This window comes from Caretta caretta, chromosome 11, assembly GCF_965140235.1.
Source record: "Caretta caretta isolate rCarCar2 chromosome 11, rCarCar1.hap1, whole genome shotgun sequence".
Taxonomy (NCBI): Eukaryota; Metazoa; Chordata; order Testudines; family Cheloniidae; genus Caretta; species Caretta caretta.
In genome coordinates this window covers 35,905,884-35,925,078 of record NC_134216.1, presented here as the reverse complement: position 1 = coordinate 35,925,078, position 19,195 = coordinate 35,905,884, and the positions used below count along the sequence as shown (strand labels likewise).

Below are 19,195 nucleotides of genomic sequence, written 5' to 3'. Positions count from 1 at the left end.
CCCTCCTGTTCCCCACCCTCTAACCGCCTTGACTCCTGTCCACACCCCTGCCCCCGACCACCACCCTGAACTCCTCTGCCCTCTATCCAATGCCCCCCCGCCCCCACTCACTGCCCCCTTACCGCGCTGCCTGGAGCACCAGAGCACCAGGACAGGCAGCCGTGCTGCCCGGCTGGAACCAGCCATGCCACCGCGCAGTACCATGGGTCAGCGCCACTGCTGGCAGTGCAGTGAGCTGAGGCTGCAGGGGAGGGGGAACATCAGGGGAGGGGCCGGGGTCAGCCTCCCAGGCCAGGAGCTCAGGGGCCGGGCAGGAGGGTCCCACAGGCTGTAGTTTGCTCACCTCTGGCTTAGCAGAACAAGAACCAAGAAGAGGCAAGAAGTGGAGTGATGCAGAGTTACTACTGCCCAGTTCAGTGATAGACATGTAGCAAAGCAATTTATTGGAACATTTATGGTAAAGTCATGTGAGGCCAATGGATGACGTATAAGTAAGGTCCTTGCAACTGATGAAATTGTATTTTGATTTGAAGTTCAAGCAGCAACTTGCTTTTTATTCTACCTTCAGCATGGTTTTTAAAATGCACTTGTTCAGTGAAGTAGGATTAAGAAGGTTACTCTTGAATGTTAGTGTATTCCTCTGACTGAAGTACTCATAGTTCAGGTTATCCATAATGACGCGCAGGCAGCATTTTCCATTCTGTGGAATACAAAGGACATCAAAATAGAGAGGAAAGGTAGTCGTACGTTTTGAAGAACAGACCTAGCAGTCATGAGAGCTTGATTTTATATTACCTGTGCAACCCTGGGTGAGTCACTTGATGTATTTTTGCTTCTGTTTCCTCATCTGTAAAATTTCCATTATAGATTCTCCTCTGGAAGGTAATATAAGTACAAAGTAGCATCAAAGGCTATGAAAAGAGGGGGAAGGCTTTACATAAAATGTAAGTCAGATGTATTTCTTCTAGTTCCTTGCTAAAGCCCTTTAAATTAGAACCAGAATATCAATAGCACTTACCCTTTGTTTATGGTCTTCCTGCAACTGATTTTTGCACTGCTGTGAGCTATTAATACTCGATTGAAGTTTGGAGTGTTGGAACATATTTCACTATTTTAATGTATTTTCAATACATTAATTTTCAAAAAGTTTTGTTTCTTTAACAAAAGATGAATATAAACGATTAAATTATCCAGTTAACTGCACTACTATATACGAAATCAAAGACTTACCATGTATACAGTGTCAGTCCCTATCCTGCTCCAACAAATTTTTTTTTTTTTTTTTTACAGATTTTGTGGCCATTTAGATGTTGCCTTCTTTCTATAGTTTAACTTTATATTATATATGTAATAAACATCAGACTAAAAGTAGTATTTATTATTCCTATCTACCCCAGATCCTAGTTTTCTACCCACAAGTTATTTCTTCTGATACCCACCATATTCTCCCCTGGTGGAGTTTAACAAGTCACACCTGCCTCAGTGAGTCAGCAAAAATAAACCTGCCATTCCGTCTCTCCTCATAGGAGAATCCTGCCAGTCTTTTACACCATTACATCAACCAGCCAATTATAATGAGTCATTAGATGCTATTACATTCAGAATACATTTGCAAAAGCCAGTATATAAGAATTCATCAGCCCAAATTTTCAACTGCCATAGTGTGAGTGATGGAGAATTCCTAGTTTTATCCACCTCATGGAAAATCATCTCTAACTAAGACAGAATGAAAACTGCTGGTGTTGTTCCTATTTTAGAACATCCCTCACTTAATAATTAAAATGTTGTTCTCCATATCTGGATTTCTTCAGTGAGCTTAAAAACAGCAAAACACATTTTAGCCCGAAACATTTTATTTTTGTTTTCTCATTAGTCTCAAAACATTTACTTTCTCTAACTCAAATACCACCAGAGTTCTATGTACTTCTCCATATTTCATTGGGAGTTGGAGTGGGCCCTAATCTTTTCACGAACACTTTATTTCCTATTCAGTAGCATGAGTGCATCTCATGTAGTCAGTTCTGTGCAGTTAAAGTTTTGTGATTCAAGTGTTTTGTGTTGTAGTCAGTTGAGTGTTGACCAAAAACAATCTGGAAATTGTCATGTTTTTAATCTGAGTTTTGTGAATATAAAACTGAGTCTGAGTTAGGCTTCCTAATCTGAGGATATTGCCCCAAAAGTGCAACTCACAATTTGACTCTATGCTCTTTGAATATGTCTACACTGCAATTAAAACCTCCAGCTAGCCTATGCTTGCTGACTTGGGCTCAGGCTAATGGTCTGTAGGCTTTTGCTTGGGCTGGTGGGCTCCAGGAGCCTGCAAGAAAGGAGGGTCCCAGAATTCAGGCTATAGACCAAGCCAGAATGTCTACACTGTGATTAAATAGCACCTTACCCTGAACCCCACAAGCCCGAGTCAGCTGGCATGGTAGTATGTCTACACTACCCTTTGAATAGATATGGCCCAAGGAATGCTTGTGAACATGCATCCAGGCACGCTCAAGCCTCCAGCTAGGATGTATAATCTTTTTGCATGTGTCCGCATTCCTGGAAGGACCAAACCCCAGCCTGGGATCAGTTCATTGTTTTGGCACATGGGTGTTGCCTTTTCCAGATCTGCTCATTTCTTTCTGCTCCAGTGTGTAAAAATACATTCCTATCTCACAGAAGTATTGGGAAGTTTAGTTAATGAACTGTAAAGCACTTGGAACATGCGTATTATTAGTCGTCGAGCTCCACAAAGAGATTGATGAGAAGGGATTTGAACAGGGGTTATTCACCTGTCAGATGGGTGCCCTAAACCCTAGACTATAAAGTCACTTGCAGTGTTTCTGGCTTAGACTGGTTTCAACAGAAGCAATTGAGAGAGAGATACAGCAGAATAGGGGTAGTTCTGGGGTTAGGGTACTCTCCTGAAAGGAGAGAAACTCCTGTTCAAATTCCTTCACATCATCAGGCAAGAGAAGGAACTGAACCAGGATCTGTCACCTCTTGGTTTAATACCCTAATCACTGGGCTAAAAGTTATAAGGAATCCGGTCTTTCTCCCCACTAGTAGGTGAGTTCTGCGTGGAGTTACTCGATCAAACCCTGCATGAAAGAAAGGCGGGACAACACCTATCGTCCTATGGTTTGAGGATCCTGCTGGGGTGTAGGCATGATATAGGCAGCTGGTTGCCTGCCTGAGGTAGCCATATGCATGCTCAGAGGTAGAAATTTAGGTGGGGAGGGAACTTCTATAGCTGAAATGTTAGCACTTAGTGATTTTAGGCACCTAATTAGCTGAGTGGAGGTTTTTTGGCTCACAGTAGTACCTCAATCTGGAATTTAGGCATCTAAGCTCCGTGGTGGCTCCGGGCAAATGTGTATTAGTACTCACAGGTCCCAAGGATGACTCGACCCGCATTGGGCTGGGGCTGTACATACACATAGTCAGAGACAATCCCTGCCTCAGGAGTTTACAAACTAAACAGACAAGTCCAGGGCGAGGGGGAAAGGCAGATTTTAACTTACTTTTTACAGAAGAGGAAGGGGGCCAGGGAGAGAGTAAGTACCCAAGGTCCCATAGGAGGAATGGGACAGAGGCGGGGATTGAATCCCAGGCTTCCTGAGCCGAGGTTAGTGCCTTAGCCACCTGCCTACCCAACCCGCGGTGGAGTCAACCCATTGCTAAGTGTCCCAAGGAGCTGCAGCTGGCCAGGGAGCCAGAGACTCTCACAAGGAACCGCCCATGTACCCAGGTGCCGAGCGGGAACAAAACTGCCCTTCCCCTCAGTACGTTAAGGGTTAGTTGTGTCTCTGTTTCTGTCGCTGAGCAGGGCGACGAGGCGCGGCAGGAGAGTGACCCCAATAAGACCCCGCCCGGCGGGTCACAGCTCTGGAGTGGGCTCTCCAGCCCGCCCTTGTCCCCGGGCACCTCCGGGGTTGGCTGCTGCTGCGCAGCTGACGGGGTCCCCTGGCTGCGCGGCCATCCTGGGGTAGGACGGGCACCGGGGCACTGAGTTTAGGGAGCCCCCTCGCCCGGGGTCCCTAGCGCTGGTGCCTCGGCAGCGCGGGGTGACTTCGGGCAGCCCGGCCTCCTGCCGCACGTGAGTTGGGGAAGGGGCTTGGGGGGCTGCTGCTGCCCGGGCGGCGCCCGCGCTCCCCCCGCCCCCCACGTCTCCACCCTACAAGTCCGGCCCGCCGGCACTCCCGCTACTGCCTTAGTGATCAGCTGCTGCCGGTGCCTCCCGTTTGGGCTGAGCCAGAGGATGGTACCTTAGAGGAGGAGCCGCCGGCGCCGCCGCGATGGCTGCCCCGCTGCCACATTTGCCGCGGAGCGCAGGGAGGGCTGCAGAGACTCCGGCTCCCTCCCAGGAGAGCAGCGGTGACTTGGCTCCTTCCCCCTGGCTAGCCCAGCGGGCTCCTCTCCTCCCCCCTGCTGTGCCCCATTCCCAGGCGGGGCCCCGGCTCGGGCCGGACAGGTAAGGCTGAAGGGTGGGGTCAGCGTCTCCGCCGGACGGATGCCGCCTGTCGCTCCGCTCTGTGTGTGGCTACAGGTGGCTCCAAGCTGCCGGGATCTGGCAGAGAGAGAGTCACTTTCAGCAGGGAAGCGTTAGCCCACCGCAACGCCCTAGAAACGCGCCGCCTCCCCTCGGGAGCCTCGCAGGCGTTTTGCGGGCAGGCTCCCGGGCGACAAGAGGCTCGGAGGTGAACGTGTGTTGGTTACACGAGGCGACGACCCTGTTCTGATGCTACTTACGCCTAGGTGGTGTGTGATCAAAACCAACCCGAGGAAGCCATCGCAGAGGTCTGATGTCTGAGCAATAGTGGGGTCGGACAGGAACAGGCTAAAAACTGTTCGCACAATTTTCGGAAAATACTATCAAAGGTTTGCCACATCCAAGGCAGAGTAAGGAAGTCGCAGCTGGAAAGGGAAAGAGATGTGCGGTATCCTGTAGCGGAAGCACCTTTTTCTTCAGTTAAAATCCCCCCCCCCCATCTTTTTTTTTTATTGGCTCTGAACACAAACGTTAGTCCCCACTCCTGCAAATGCTTAAGCATACGCTTACCTTTCCTACTGCGAGTAGTCTCTGAAATCAATGGAATTACTTACAGTGGTAAAGTTAAGTACACGCACAAGTCTTTGCAGGATAGGGACCTTTATCATTTATGTGGCAATGTTTTAGGTCTTCTCTTCTTTAATTTGTCCCTTAAGAGCTTTTAATCCACGTTTTACTTTTTAAAGGGTTTTAAAATTGAATCTTATCAGCAGAAAAATATTTCACACAAGCCATCAACTTCCACTGGCTTTTTCTGGACCTAATTAATATTGCTGTTTGTAGTTTCAGAACTTGATCTGGCAAGGCTATGGGCAACATTATACACCACACTTTTTAAAAGTGAAATGAACCAGCTTGTAAGATAAGAGCACTCCATTTGCCAGGAACATCTACTATTAAAGCTGCTTCTGTAAGAGTTATAACCACTTTAAGTGATATTTGTACCAGGTACTTTCACCAGTTGTTAAGCTCATGCTTCAAAAGGAAGATAGTTCAACTTGTATTAAAAGAGAGAGAGCTGTTAGGCTTTTATGAAGTGTCTGATAGTTTGTCTACATTAACTTCTCACACACTTCAAAACATTGTGAGCACAATACTTTCCACTCCTGCTAAACACTATCTATTCCCTGTAAATTAATGTTCTCTAAATACTTCAAGAAATAAAAGCAGCCTCAAAAGTAATTTAATGATGTGGAAGAGTCTAAACATTTTTATCATACCAATTAACAAGTGACCCATAGAATGACACTAATATAGGTAACTAAGAGGTTAAATATTAACCCGTCTTCAACTCCCAGAACTGGGGAACGGGGCGGGGAAGGAATGCTTGCATAATCAAATCAAGATTTATGGTGTTTTGATTTCTATTGCCTAGAAGAATAGGCACAAATTTATATTTTATATGTCAGAAAATTGTGTAATGTAGTGTGCACAGCATTCTAAAAGCTTAGATGTTGCTGGTTAAAATTATTTATTTTTTTTAATGAATGCATAAGGGCTCTTGCAAAATGATTATGGAAGTGGTAATCTGCTCAAACTCTCGCAGGTACTGGCTGGTGGTATTTGAAACAAATACGAAGTTAGATTTTTAAAAACATGACCCTATACTGAGTCTTATAGCTAATTAGGGAGTTATTAAAGAAAGAAGACAAACACGGAGACAGTTAGAGACAGAAGGGAATATTTTTCCTACGTGAAATTCCAAGCTATGAATCACCTTGGGACCGGACCCCACCAAAACTCATGCAGGTGCTTTACTTTTTATCATGAGTAGCTCTGTTCAAACAGATAGAACTACTCCTTATAGTAAAGTTAAGCATATGCGTAAGAATCCGGGGACTGAGAATATTTGCAATACTTGAGGACGGTATGGACACACTTAAGCCCTGGTGCTGTAAAGATTTACACTAGCAATTAACTTTACAACCATGGGTTGTCACTGGGATTTAATCTAGTCTTCCCCATTAACTGAAATTAGAGAAGGGTGTTAAATTTACGGGGGAGGGTTGGAAAACGACTAAATTGGCAACACTGCAACCACTGCGGGAGATGGGAGAGTTCTGGGGGTGTAAGGAAATCCTGCATGTGCAAAATTAATCATATGCATTTTAATCAGTACACCCTTTTGACAAAAAAAGTCCTAGTAATGTGACCAATAACTAATGTGGCAAATCCCCTAATATTAATGTCCTAATATATACTGTATTTATATAAACCATGTTGTGCATTTTGTTGATGTAGGATCAAAAAGAAAGAGCGTGATGTGTTGGCAATCCCATCAATTCCAAACCCTTTTCCTGAGCTATGTTGCTCTCCACTTTCATCGGTTTTGTCAGCCAGCCTGTTGCCCAAGGCAACTTCAAGAAAAAAGCAGGTAAGATTTATAAATTATTTTTTGTTAAAACACTTAGTTCTACAAAAGTGTTTTTTTTTACTCCAACCCTCAATGAAATATACAATTATCTACTTAGAAATAGATCAGTTAAGTTCCAAATAATAAATTCCAAACATTCCCAAGAAATTAAGATATACAGTCCAATAAACAGAGTATTAATGGTGATAATGACTTTTTGGAATCAAACCTAGGAGGTATGAATACTATTCACAATTGAGATGTGATTGACTAACCTGTGACAGGTAAAGAGAAATCACGAGCAGGTTATGCTTTGTCATCCCTAAATGAAAAATTAAATGTATACCTTGCCCATCATTATAATTAGACTGTAGCAGCTGGGTGTCCACAGTAACTGAACAGCTTTTTATCTAAAGAGTCTAATGTTGTTAGTAAAGCTGTAAAAACAAAACATATTGATAATTAAAGGGCTCAGATACCAAGCTTTTCACCATGCTAGGTGGATAGCGGGTTTATGTCCAAATTCTGTGGCATACATATACAATATTTATTTTAAGTGAATCTCCTAAATGCGAGTCAGAGGAAGCATTGTCACAGCTTTCAAGAGTTCAGGTAGGATTTGCACTCCAATAGTGGGTCATCTTTTCTGGCAAGAAAAAAAATAGTTGCCGGAAATTATTCTTTTGTAGTCCATGTTCCCTTGTAACATGCTTGACCAGGGATGGATACTAGAGATCAAGAGTAGTTAAGCTTTCATTTCAGCATTGAATTGAAGAAAGCAGCGGTGTTCAAACTTTCAGTTTGTGTCTCAAAAACTGGCCCATCTCAACTCTTCAGGTTGTTTTTGTGGGTTTTTTTTTTTTGTGGGTGGAAGAACCTTTATCTGGGTGGAACACTCCCAGTGGTGCTACCTCCAGGACATTGTCTCTGCATGCTTGTTCTCTGTGGGATCTTTCCTGTGAGGTGTTTTAGGTGCAGGCAAGTGGAAGAGGAAGCAGAGCTGATAAGTACCTACTCACTGTAGTACTGCTCCTTTCTCAACCTTCAGATTTTCACTAAGAAACTGTGGAAGCTAACATGGCTACCAGTAGCATTCATTTATCTGGAGTTGACCCCTCCATGGGTGCTGCTGTTCAACTGCAGGGATACTGTCATTGGCAGCATAGCTTCTATTGGAAAATGTCCTCCTGGCGTATGTGAGGTGTCAAATCTGAGAGGGCCCTTTTGTGTGGAGGATCTCTTTGATAATCCCTTTAAACCTGTCCTATTACAGGGGGTGGTGTTCTGAAAGAAGTCCATCTGGATGGCATTTTCAGGCCCCTCTGGTTGTCCTCACATGAGTGCCCCTGTCATGGAGAAAATCTGGCCCACTGTTCCAAATGCTGTGTTGCTATGTCTCAACTTCTTCCCAGTCATAGTAAGCTCCTTTGTAATATGTGTCTTGAGGCTGATGCAAAGGATGGGTACTAGGCACTTATCAGCAAAATGCAAGGGTAGCACTTTGGATGAGATGCCAGTTCCTGACCTCTAGCTGGTGGCACGGTCCCTCTTTAGAGGCTCTGTCTTTCAATATTGGCCTCTGACAACTTCTTGCTTGTGGCTTATAGAGCTTTGTTTCTCTCTCTCTCAACCCCTTTTTCCCTATGACACCTTGTGCAAGAGTGTCCATTACTTTACCTTTTCTGCAACCTCCCGCTGTGAAGGTTGGCAGTGTGTGGTGGGGGACTGAAGCTAGAGATCATCACTACTTTAACCCTCCCCACCTAATTCTGTTTCCTTCTCATCTTCACCTAGGAATAGCAGTGGTGTTTGCTTATACTATTATTGCTCTGAGTTTTGCAATAAGGGAGTAAATTGACATCACTCTTGTCAGTTTCATAACTGCCCACAGGATTTTGAATGTCAGCAGTGAAACTGAGCTTACACTTGTAATTTTAATGCCTGGGGAAGCTCTAAACAGCAGCAGAGGAAGGAAGAATACATTAAATCAACTCATGTTTGGAAAATTCTTTGCCATCATAAGGGCTAGAAACTTTTTTTTAACATAAGTTTAAACACCTCATATTGAAGGCTAAGACCTGTCTCTGCCTCCACTCAACATGTCAATCTTCCTACTTGAAACTAGTAAATGGATTTTTCAAGTCCTGCTTTAACATGCAAGAGCCCAAGTGCATAATGATGTAGCCCGTCAAGTTAAAAAGTGTGTGTTTTCATTAGTTAACTTGATCCTGAGGTTGGTGTATGAGTATAAATGTAAGTTTCATATCTTTACTGCTTTTATTGCTGTCTAGTTCAGTTAAAGGATCTTGCCCCAGGACCCAAATCTTTGGTTCCATTCCTACTCTTTGTACTATCTTCTTATTTCCCATTTAAGGAGAAAAATATTGTGTGTGGTAAAAGCAGTATCAGTGGATTAAAAATCTAGGGGCTTCTTCAAAGATGGAGTTCAAATAACTATATTTCATAGGGCTTGATCCAATGCTCGGTAAAGGGGTCTTTTCTATTGATTTCACTGGGCATTTGATCAAACCCATAATATCTGTCCGCTGAGAACGCGGATTCAGATTTAAACCTTCTAATATTTTTTTACAGTAAAGTACATTTTCCTTGCACATGGGTAAACAGATGTGCAGAGAGCTGAAATAACTTGTCAAAGGTTTCACAGAATAAGTGTCAGATTCTGTGTGCTAAAATTCATGAGACCCAGTTCCCAGTGGTTGCTTTAGCCACTTATTTTTACTCCTTTGTAACAGAGCTCCAGTATATTTAATACATACACAAACACTACTGTGACTATATTATAACTCTGCTGAAGTACATGAATGTTATAGTCTGCTGGAAACCTCAAAGCCACCTACAATAAAGGAATTCATTATCTCACTAAAGAGAAAAATGTAATTTGTTACTGTCAAATACTTTATTATATATAGTGCTCATGGCTAAAGGGTTTTCTCTTTCATACCTCTGATCCAGATATGTTTTCTCAGACTATCATATTAGACTGCTTCCTTCTTACCTTAATATATTTTCCTGATGGATTTAAGCAATAGAGACAAGTAAAGGAAAATTTACAAAGTTAGCTTCTACATAAGCCTAAGGTATCATTATCAGCCCAGTATGCCTCTAAAAGAAAAATACCTAACATTATAAAAATAAGACAAACTAGATGTATACAACAGAACCATTTCATATATCCATAAAATAACTTTTCATTTTATCAAACCCTTTTTCTATGCGAGTCTGACGAACTGTTTTACAGGTACTTGGACCATTCTGGAGATGTCTTTAGGTATTTAATAGATTTTGGGAGGGCTTTTCTGCCTTGTTGGGAGGGATTTTCCCTATAATCTTTGGTCTCAGGAAGGAGAGGTTTAATTTGACTTCAATCTCATGGGCTATTCAAGATATCCATGGTTTTCCTCTATTAGTTTGTCCCACCACACTACAAGTCAAAGTAATCAAACACCTTCCTCATGTGGCTTCCAGTTTTAAAATAACTACAGTAATTCTCTAATTTGAAAGAGGTTTAGATTATTTATTAGGATATTATCAGACACCTGATTGGAATAGACCTATATCCCCTAGATTCAACAATAGTGTCCTCCTAATTTGCATATCGTTTTATTTGTTTATTTTTATAAACCCTTTTAGCTCTCAAATATCCATCACACAGCCTAATTCAAATTGTCAGCTCTATGTTATTAGGATACACCCAGAGATGGAGTTACCACTTAGTCAAAAATGAAAGATTGCTTAAAACTATTAACATGAAGTGTGAACTTTTACTTTCCCAAGCTGAAGTTTACTGTTCTGTTGATCTTTTGTCTTTGTTTAAAGCATTGTCAAATACAACACAGTGCATGCTGACAGACTAGGACACCTGTTTAATGGGGCTGACTTGCAGGACTTGAGTTTATGTGGGCTAATAATTTGCTTTTATAGCAGAATGATCAATTGCCTATGTGCTTGGGAAGTGGGCCATCTGTGTTTAAACGTTATTCAGTTCTGCACTGTCAACACAGCTGTCACTCTCCCATTTCCTCATACAGTTTGGGAAGTGATTGATTGCAGTCCTGATATTATGGCAACATTTATTAGAGCAGAATTTTGTACCACAGGTGTCTGAAACTTTCTGTTAAAACATTGATATTCTAATGAACCAACACCATATAAACAGAATAGCTTTTACTGAATAAACTTAAAACTCTTAAAATTTGAACAGATAAAACTACACCAGAGCTTTGTTTTGTTTATTAAACCAAACAAACAAACAAACAAAAAAAGACTCTGTACTATAGGACCAGCAGGGTCACAAGTCTTGTTCTTTTCAAGTGGTGAAAGAGGGACTGAGATAGGTATCCCAGGGAGTGAGCTGTATACAGGAAGTACCCGTGTACTTGGAAGAACTAATACCTGTCAATCTATTTTAGGTATTTGTAAGACTTGATTTCAGCAAGGAGCTGCCTGGGTGTGAGATTGCCCCTGGGTGGGTCTGATTGCAAGATCAGGCCTTGGTCTGAGAATACAAAATGCTGAGTTGTATCTCTCTGCTTAGAGAGAACCAATCTGTTCCCTGCTCTTTTATTCTCTTTCCTTAGTGTATGAGTAATACAAGAACAGAGACAAAATCCGTGTCTGTCAAATTTAGAACAAATAAAAGGAAACATTTCATACAGTAACAGGACATAAGTAATCAGTCTGTGGAATTCACTTCTGTAGGACAGTGGTCTCCAAAGTGGGGTGCGCAAGACGATCGATTGGGGGGCGCAGCAGGAGCAGCACCGCTGTGGGGCGGGGAGGGAGGGGAAGGGGGCGGCCCTGAGTCCTCCGGCCCGTGGGGGAGCAGGGGCAGCAGCGCAGCCACCAGCTGGAAGGAAGCGGCACTTTCCTCTTCAAAGCCGGCCGGAGAGAAGCGGCGCTTTGAAGGGGAAAGTGCCCTTCTCTCCGGCCGCTGGCTGCGCGGCTGCCCCTGCTCCTCCTGAGTCCTCCAGCCCGTGCTCGCAGGGCTGCAGGCCAGGGCCCCGGGGTCCTGAAGCCCCTGAGTTCTGGGTGGCCCTGGGGGGGGGGGGGGGGGGCAGCTCCCCGAATCGTGGCTCCCAGAATCGTGGCCATGGGGGTGGTGCTGCGCTGCGCAGAGCTTCCTGCACCAAACAGGAGCTGCCCCAGGTAAGTGCTCTGCACCTCCTGCCTGCCCCAGCCCTGAGCCTCCTCCCGCACCCCCACCCTGAGCGCCCGCTGTATCACAAAGTGTAAAACCAAGATTTTCAAAAATAATAAAGCATATTCAATCACATTGCTCTCACTAAAAATATTATTTTTTTTTAGTGAGAGCAAAAGTTTTTTGTACCGTTAATAAATAAAAATAAAAAAATATTTTAAAAATATTGTTTCATCTCTATCTCATCGTTTTTTAATTTCTATTTTTGTGTGTGTTTTATAACTTACACAATATATTAGTACAGTAGTACATGTATATAATTTATACATACATATATTGGGGGTGCATGCTCAAATTTTTACTGATAGGGGTGCGCCATCAAAAAAAATTTGGAGACCACTGCTGTAGGAAATCACTGTCAAGATGTATAATAAGATGGATGGATAGTTTTGGCCATAATTAACTCATGTATATATGCATGCTTAATGAAGAGTAATGAAATATCTTGCTTCAGGGTATAATATATTTCTCTGCAGGGATCAGGAAGAAAATTTAGCCCTAAAGTACAGCTTTGCAAAATTGGCCAAGTGTGTTGGTGGGGAATTTTGCCTTTCTCTTAAGAGGTCAACCATTTGTTATTGTCAGAAGTATATAAGAGTTGAATCTATGGTATTATCAGGAATGGCAAATCGCATTTCTATCTTTGGTATATTTTATTGGATTCTATGCATTACTATACTACATATATTTTTATGTTCCTTGTAGTTTCTTAATTTAAAGAGGAAAATAGATTATAGTTCTGATCTTTGTTTTTCTGATCATTAGCAGATTACCCAATCAGTACCCATTTTACTGTTGGATTCTATTTTATATAAATTACAGAAGAACGTATTGACCATTCATATATTTAATGGTCACACTTTAAAGCACAAAACAATCTAGTTTTATATTTATTTCCATTTTCCCCATTCATGTTAAATAAAGACAAGTACTTAAAGGGTTATTGAAATTTTTAATGCCTAGAGTCAGTTAAGTTTCAGTTTTCAGTGCTCTATGATGACAAAACAAGAGTAATTTGCCTTGGAGTGACAGTTCTTGCTCTGCTCAAGGATAAGCCAAAAACTATTTCATCACAAAAGTCATTCAAGGTAATTAGTGCTTTGAGTTTCCTTGAATCCAATTTCAAGTGTAAAAATAAAACTACAGTGAATCTCAAGGTGAAGAACAGTTTATTCCTTGAAATGTTATCTTTGTGTGTTTCTCTCTTGATGTTCTCAACAAATGGATATTTTTATCATTGAGACCAAATACACTTTAAATAATTCCACAATTTTCATTTTAGAAAAACAGTGCTGTAAGAGAATCTTGGATACATATTTTAAGTTCCAGTATGATTGTTTGCTTCCTTTCAGAATTTCCTACCTTGCATTAGTAACTTTGTTTAAAATTTCATTGCAAAGAACAACTTTATGGCATAGAACATGGCCTTTCTTTAAATATTTACTAATCAAAGGTTAAAATTAACATTAACATTTGACTGTATAACCCTTCTCCTTTACTGCCACTATAGTTCAAAGTTTTTCAGCATTTCCATTTGAAACCTCATTTTTCACAGAGTTGCAAATAGAACTGTTAGTAATTGTGCATTGCTAAATATCTGACAAATTTGCTAAGTTCCAGTGACAAAACTTGATAAAAACAAATATTATCTCTTGACTTGAAAACTCCCTCAGGCTTAGGGTTGATTAACTGAAACAGAAAGGGGAGATACCTGTGCTCCCGCTTCAATGGTTCATGAATTTCCGGTTAAGTATTGGTGGTTGTACTTGTGAATATTAGTTCATAGGCGTACAGGACTCCTATCTTATTTTTAGATTCATTTTTGCACAAGATATAAATGCTTTTAGGACTCAAGAACCTTAAGGTTCCATTTCCTTCAAATTTTGTTATATTACGCTCAGATTTTTAAGGCTGGGAGTAAAGCAGGGAATTAAATGCATTAATGACTATTAGATTTAAAAAAAAAAAAAAAAAGCAAAAAATGAATGCAAACTACAAAACAATAACATCAAAAAGTGTTAGTGGTAAGTAGGTAGAAACTTAAGGATAACTGCCATGTTTCAGCTAACCTGGAAAAGTAGTCTGCTAAACAAAGGCTTGTTCTACATATGGATTTTTGTACTAGTATAACAACTTTTGGCTGGTGTGTGTGCACACACCTGTGTGTTAAATGAAAATAGTTATACCAGTGCAGCCCTTGGTATGGATGCAACTCTACTGGTATAAAGGGGCCTTATATTGGCATAGTTTATTTCCCTTTCTGTACACTAAGATATACTGTCATAACCACACTTTTATACTGGTATAACTGTTGAAACTAGGGGAATTGTGCCACTTTAACTATATCTGTGCAGTTAAAACAGTACAACTCTTGCATGTAGATGAGGCCTAATAAGCTGCCATGTATTCTCTACATTTCCATTTCCATTTTTGATAATTGGAAAGATGTGTTAAGATGTTTCCAATCTATTGTCAGGATATATTTAGCTGATGCATCAATTGATGAATACTATGGTTAGATGTTGATAAATATTTGTCTGCATGTGTGTGTTCCCCCTGTGTGCTGCCCAAGCCCTGTGCAGACAGTTGGCCTGGCAGACCTTGAGCAAACTGCCCAATGACTGCAAAATTAATTAAGGGATGAAAGCACCTACCCAGGTTTGTCAACAAAGCATGGTACTAGTATGCTGCAGACTCTGCCAGCCCACTAATACAGGGATGCCCGTACAATGGACCAGCTCAGTGAACTGTGGGAGTTTCCATTCCTCCCTAGGCTAGACAAAGACATTCCATCTGAGATAAATTTGTATACCCCGATACAAACAAGTTACGTACTGCTCCTTTGACAGAGTTATTTACTACCCCCTGACGTGGCTAGTTACTACCCATCACCTTGAACATGTTGGTTTGATTAAAACATTTCATTACATACTGTTATCCTGATCTTATCTTTTAGGAGGGGTCAGTGTGTTCCTGTTATCCTTGGGGAATGTTTTTGTACCATCCTTGATATTAGGATGTTTCGGTACCACTTGATATCGGGATGTGTTTGCGTGAGTACGTTGCCTACTACATTCCCCTGCCTTTTGTCTTTTTATGGAGAGGATGTTTACCCATTATCTCGGAAAAGCATTATGCACAGACTGAAAATGACCCAGTGGGCTGAAAACTGCTTTTTGGCCATTTTGCTTTACCCATGATTTATTTCCTTCCTAAATGAAGTACTTTGTATGTGGTTTTTATTGAATTTAATCTTGTTGAATTCAGACCAATTTGTCAAGGTCATCTTGAATTCTAATACTGTCCTCCAAGTGCTTGCAACCCCTCCCAGTTTGGTGTCATCTGCCGTTTTTATAAACATACTTTTCCCCCATCCCAGAGAGTCAACCACTCTCAGACTTTTCTATTGCATAAAAGGGTGCTGGCAGGATCTCCCAGAGCAGCTGGTCTTGGAGTTAACATCCTACTGATATACATGGTGTAGCTCACGTCTCTGAGCTATTGTCGCAGACTGTCTCAGGCACACCATGCAAAGGTTACGCTTGGTTCCTGTATCCAGTTAATTCCTGTTGCAATCATGAGGGCTAGAATCTTTTGTTTAAATGAAATCTAATAGATAATCACGTGACTCCAAGAACTGGGACAAGACCCTCTTGTCTTTATTTTCATAGGCTCCAGAGTTCCCTGACTTCAGTGTCTCTACACTAAGTGCAGTCTCTGTCCCAGCCCTCTCAGCCCAGATTTGTTTCTCACCCTCAGGAGGGCAGCTGCCAGGTGTGCTACTGATGAAGGGAACCTGGAATTGTTTGCCGTCTTCCACAATACAGTGGGAACCTGTCCTTCCCTTCTTTCCAGCCAGGTTGGTGCAGCAATGCTCAGCCTGTTGCCTCTAATCTCTGGAACCAAATAATTTGATTCAGAAATGCCCTCATGGGAGTTGTAGTTCAGGTATCTCATGCTCCTGTTCTGCTCTATAGGCTGGGCATATGATACACTACAGCCTTTCCTCTTGGTAAGGACACGTGTGCATCATGGGATACAAAGTCTGTTCGGGTAGCCTGACCCATACAGGAGAAAAGGGATATGAAGCACAGTGGTGGCATGTCCAAAATGAAATATTTTATGTTGGAAAAATCAAAATTTTCTACAGAAAGCAAACACTTCACAAAAAACACAAAGTTTTGACAATTTTTTTGTTGTTGTCAAAACAGTATTGATGGAAAATTTCTGACCAGCCCTACTGTAGACTGTTTTTTTTTTTGTTTTTGTTTTTTTAAATCTAGGAGAAACTGACAAGGGGTGTGTGTGTGGTGGTTTTTTCTTCTTTTCTGTATTGATTTCCTTTTGCACCTTAGCCTCTATATGGAGACACATATAGAAAGAAGTGTCATCTTCATCTATGTCTCTAGAAAGGCCAGCTTGCAAGATATAGAAATTTCTTCCCACCACTCTGAGGTGCCTGGAGAGCTCCCCCTTATTTTTTTTATTTACCCTCCAAGGCAACACATTCTACATGGCCTTTTGGTAAGTGCTTTCTTAGGCCTGGTCTATGCTGGGTGGGGAAGATTGACCTAAGATACGTCGACTTCAGCTACGCTATTCTTGGAGCTGAAATTGTGTATCTTAGGTAGACTTACCTCATGGCGCAGGATTGACTGCCGCCACTCCCCCATCGACTCCGCTTTTGCCTCTTGCCGCAGTGGAGTACAGGAGTTGATGGCAGAGTGATCAGGGATCGGTTTATTGTGTCTACGCTAGATGCGATAAATCGATCCCTGATAGATTGATCATTACCTGCTGATCCAGCGGGTAGTGTAGATGAATCCATATTTGCTTCCACACCCATCACGCAGTCTTTGGAAGCGTACTTACTGTCCTCCCATTCCACTGGTACTACCTTGCTTTGGCTCAGTGCTCTTGGCACCTGTGAACAGTGAATCCCCAGCTAAGTGAGTTGGTGGTGCACAGATAGATGAGAAAACTGCTTTAGCCAAAACTTGGAGCCTGCTAAGGTTATATGTAGTCTCCTAGAAACATGATATACTTTTGTTTTTATTTGCAACCATTTCTGTTTCTATTATCTCAGCTTAGCATCTTTTAAATCTCTGTTCTTTAGTAATACTTATTCTTGTTTTATTATAAATTCATCTCAGTGCTGTTATATTTAAGTGAGATGTACAGGCTGGTGTATATTCTGTCCCTTTGGAGACAGCAGATCTGTATTTCTGTGGGCATACAGTGACAGGCTGGATGCTGCAGGGAGATCCTTCTGGAGTGTTTGGAACTGAAGTACACCAAAGGTTATCCTGCAAGGCAAAGTTAGGAGTGGCAGAGTCCTAAAGAGTTTGTTTGGTTGGCTAACAGACTGGGATGGCAGGGAGCTGCCACACATTATGGCATCTGCATACCCCTCCTTTGCTAAGGCAGGAGGGTGATAGGGTGGCTTTCAGTTCTGGATGCCGAGAAAGCATCACAGGTATACCGGAGACCTAGTGCCATACACTTTCAATTGAAGTTAATGGAAGATGTGTGGTTCATTCCCTTTTTACTGATTTCAAAATCTCAACCAACTTTCTTTTCCCAAAGAGCTAGAATGTTAGACATGCCAAGTAAGGATAACCAACCAAAAAGAGGGTTGACTGGAGGCAAGATGTGAAGAAGAACCAGGGTTGCAATAATCTCATCCAGTTTATGTTTTAGACATATGGATCTCTGTATTCTTTTGCTAAGAGTATGCCTGCATTGTCTGGGCCTCAATCGCAAACCATGAGAGCAAACCTGTGCAAAGTCTCACTGAATTCAGAGATGTTCCATGCAAGTGCAATATTCTGCTTGCACAGATCCAGTTGCAGGATCAGGGCATTGTACTGTATATTTGTAAACTAACTTGGTCATCAATACTGGATGAGATATTAACTAGTTGATAGCTTTCTCCATAAGCTGTATTGTGCGAATTTCCCAGAAACTACGATGTTTTGGGATCAAAGCTTTTATTATGACTCTGTCTCCACCTTGTGCGTTTTTGGCTTTTTTAATTTGTTACATCAATGTAAATCAAATTCAACATGGTTTCTATTCTTAGTTACTGTGCAGCTTTTTTGTTGCAGAAGAATGGTGTGATCCTAATGCATCTTTGGACTGCTGCATTCTAAATGGTTGTGAAGCTCTTAAGGGTGTGTATGTGTGTAACTTTATTTTATTCTATTTCTATCCAAACTAAAAATAGGAAACCATTAAATTGTGAAGATGTGTACTCAGAGGTCTCTGAAAAGAGAAAGTGACATGAATTTAGGGAGAAACACTCACAAAATAAAAATGTAGCTGCAACAGGAAGAATTTATATTGAAATATACAGAACATACTGCCAAGCAGATACCAACAGCTAAACCTGGTCAGTGACATTAACATTTGATAATGTATATAAAGTAATTTTAAGAAGTAGCTGTTAATTAAAATTGCTTTGGCTTGTGCATGTATTTACTTTCCAGTTATACGCTATACAGGGATATCTGTGATGACACTTGATCATTCTAAACGGGCTGTCATTTGAAGGCTATTAGAATGCAAGGAATTTCTAATCACACTTGGATCCTAGTTGTCACCTACATAACTAAGTTTACCACTGCAATGTCAGTGCATTTAAGATTATTTCTAGCTTCCCAATGAGAACAGTTCATCTGGACATGAGACTGGCTTTCACTCACGTAGCCCATGAGAAACTGAGACTTTGCTACTTATCTTGTTTCTCTTTCTGTTCCTCAGCCTGTTCACTCCCCTCAGCACTAAAAACTTTGAATCAGGAGAACCCAGATGGTAAGGAAAGCCTGCTTTCAGTAAGAAAGAGGATGGTGAAAATTACTTAAAAACTGTAAGGCCACTAAGATCACAGTTTTATGGTAGGTTTCAGAGTAACAGCCGTGTTAGTCTGTATTCTTAGAAAGAAAAGGAGTACTTGTGGCACCTTAGAGACTAACCAATTTATTTGAGCATAACCTTTCGTGAGCTACAGCTCACTTGAAGTGAGCTGTAGCTCACGAAAGCTTATGCTCAAATAAATAGTGAGCTGTAGCTCACGAAAGCTTAT

The 19,195-nt window shown here is 41.6% G+C and overlaps 1 protein-coding gene and 1 long non-coding RNA gene across 5 annotated transcripts in view; one reads left to right on the top strand and one right to left on the bottom strand.

Annotated features, from left to right (window-relative positions):
* Positions 1-383: 383 nt before the first annotated feature.
* On the bottom strand, positions 384-4,929 carry LOC125644995 (uncharacterized). Its single transcript, XR_007359164.2, has 4 exons — positions 4,741-4,929; positions 4,257-4,558; positions 796-875; positions 384-700 (listed from the first exon to the last, which is right to left on the bottom strand). It is a non-coding gene; the product is annotated as an uncharacterized LOC125644995 (long non-coding RNA).
* Positions 4,287-19,195, top strand: part of GRB14 (growth factor receptor bound protein 14) — a 100,987-nt gene continuing 86,078 nt past the window's right edge. For all 4 annotated transcript variants that reach the window (XR_007359162.2, XM_075117893.1, XM_048869879.2 and 1 more), the window contains exons 1-2: positions 4,287-4,462; positions 6,782-6,914. Coding sequence is in view for 3 of the 4 variants with exons in the window: in XM_075117893.1 (XP_074973994.1) it covers positions 4,287-4,462; positions 6,782-6,914 (309 nt within the window). In the remaining variant the exon portion in view is untranslated. The remainder of the gene's footprint in view (positions 4,463-6,781; positions 6,915-19,195) is intronic.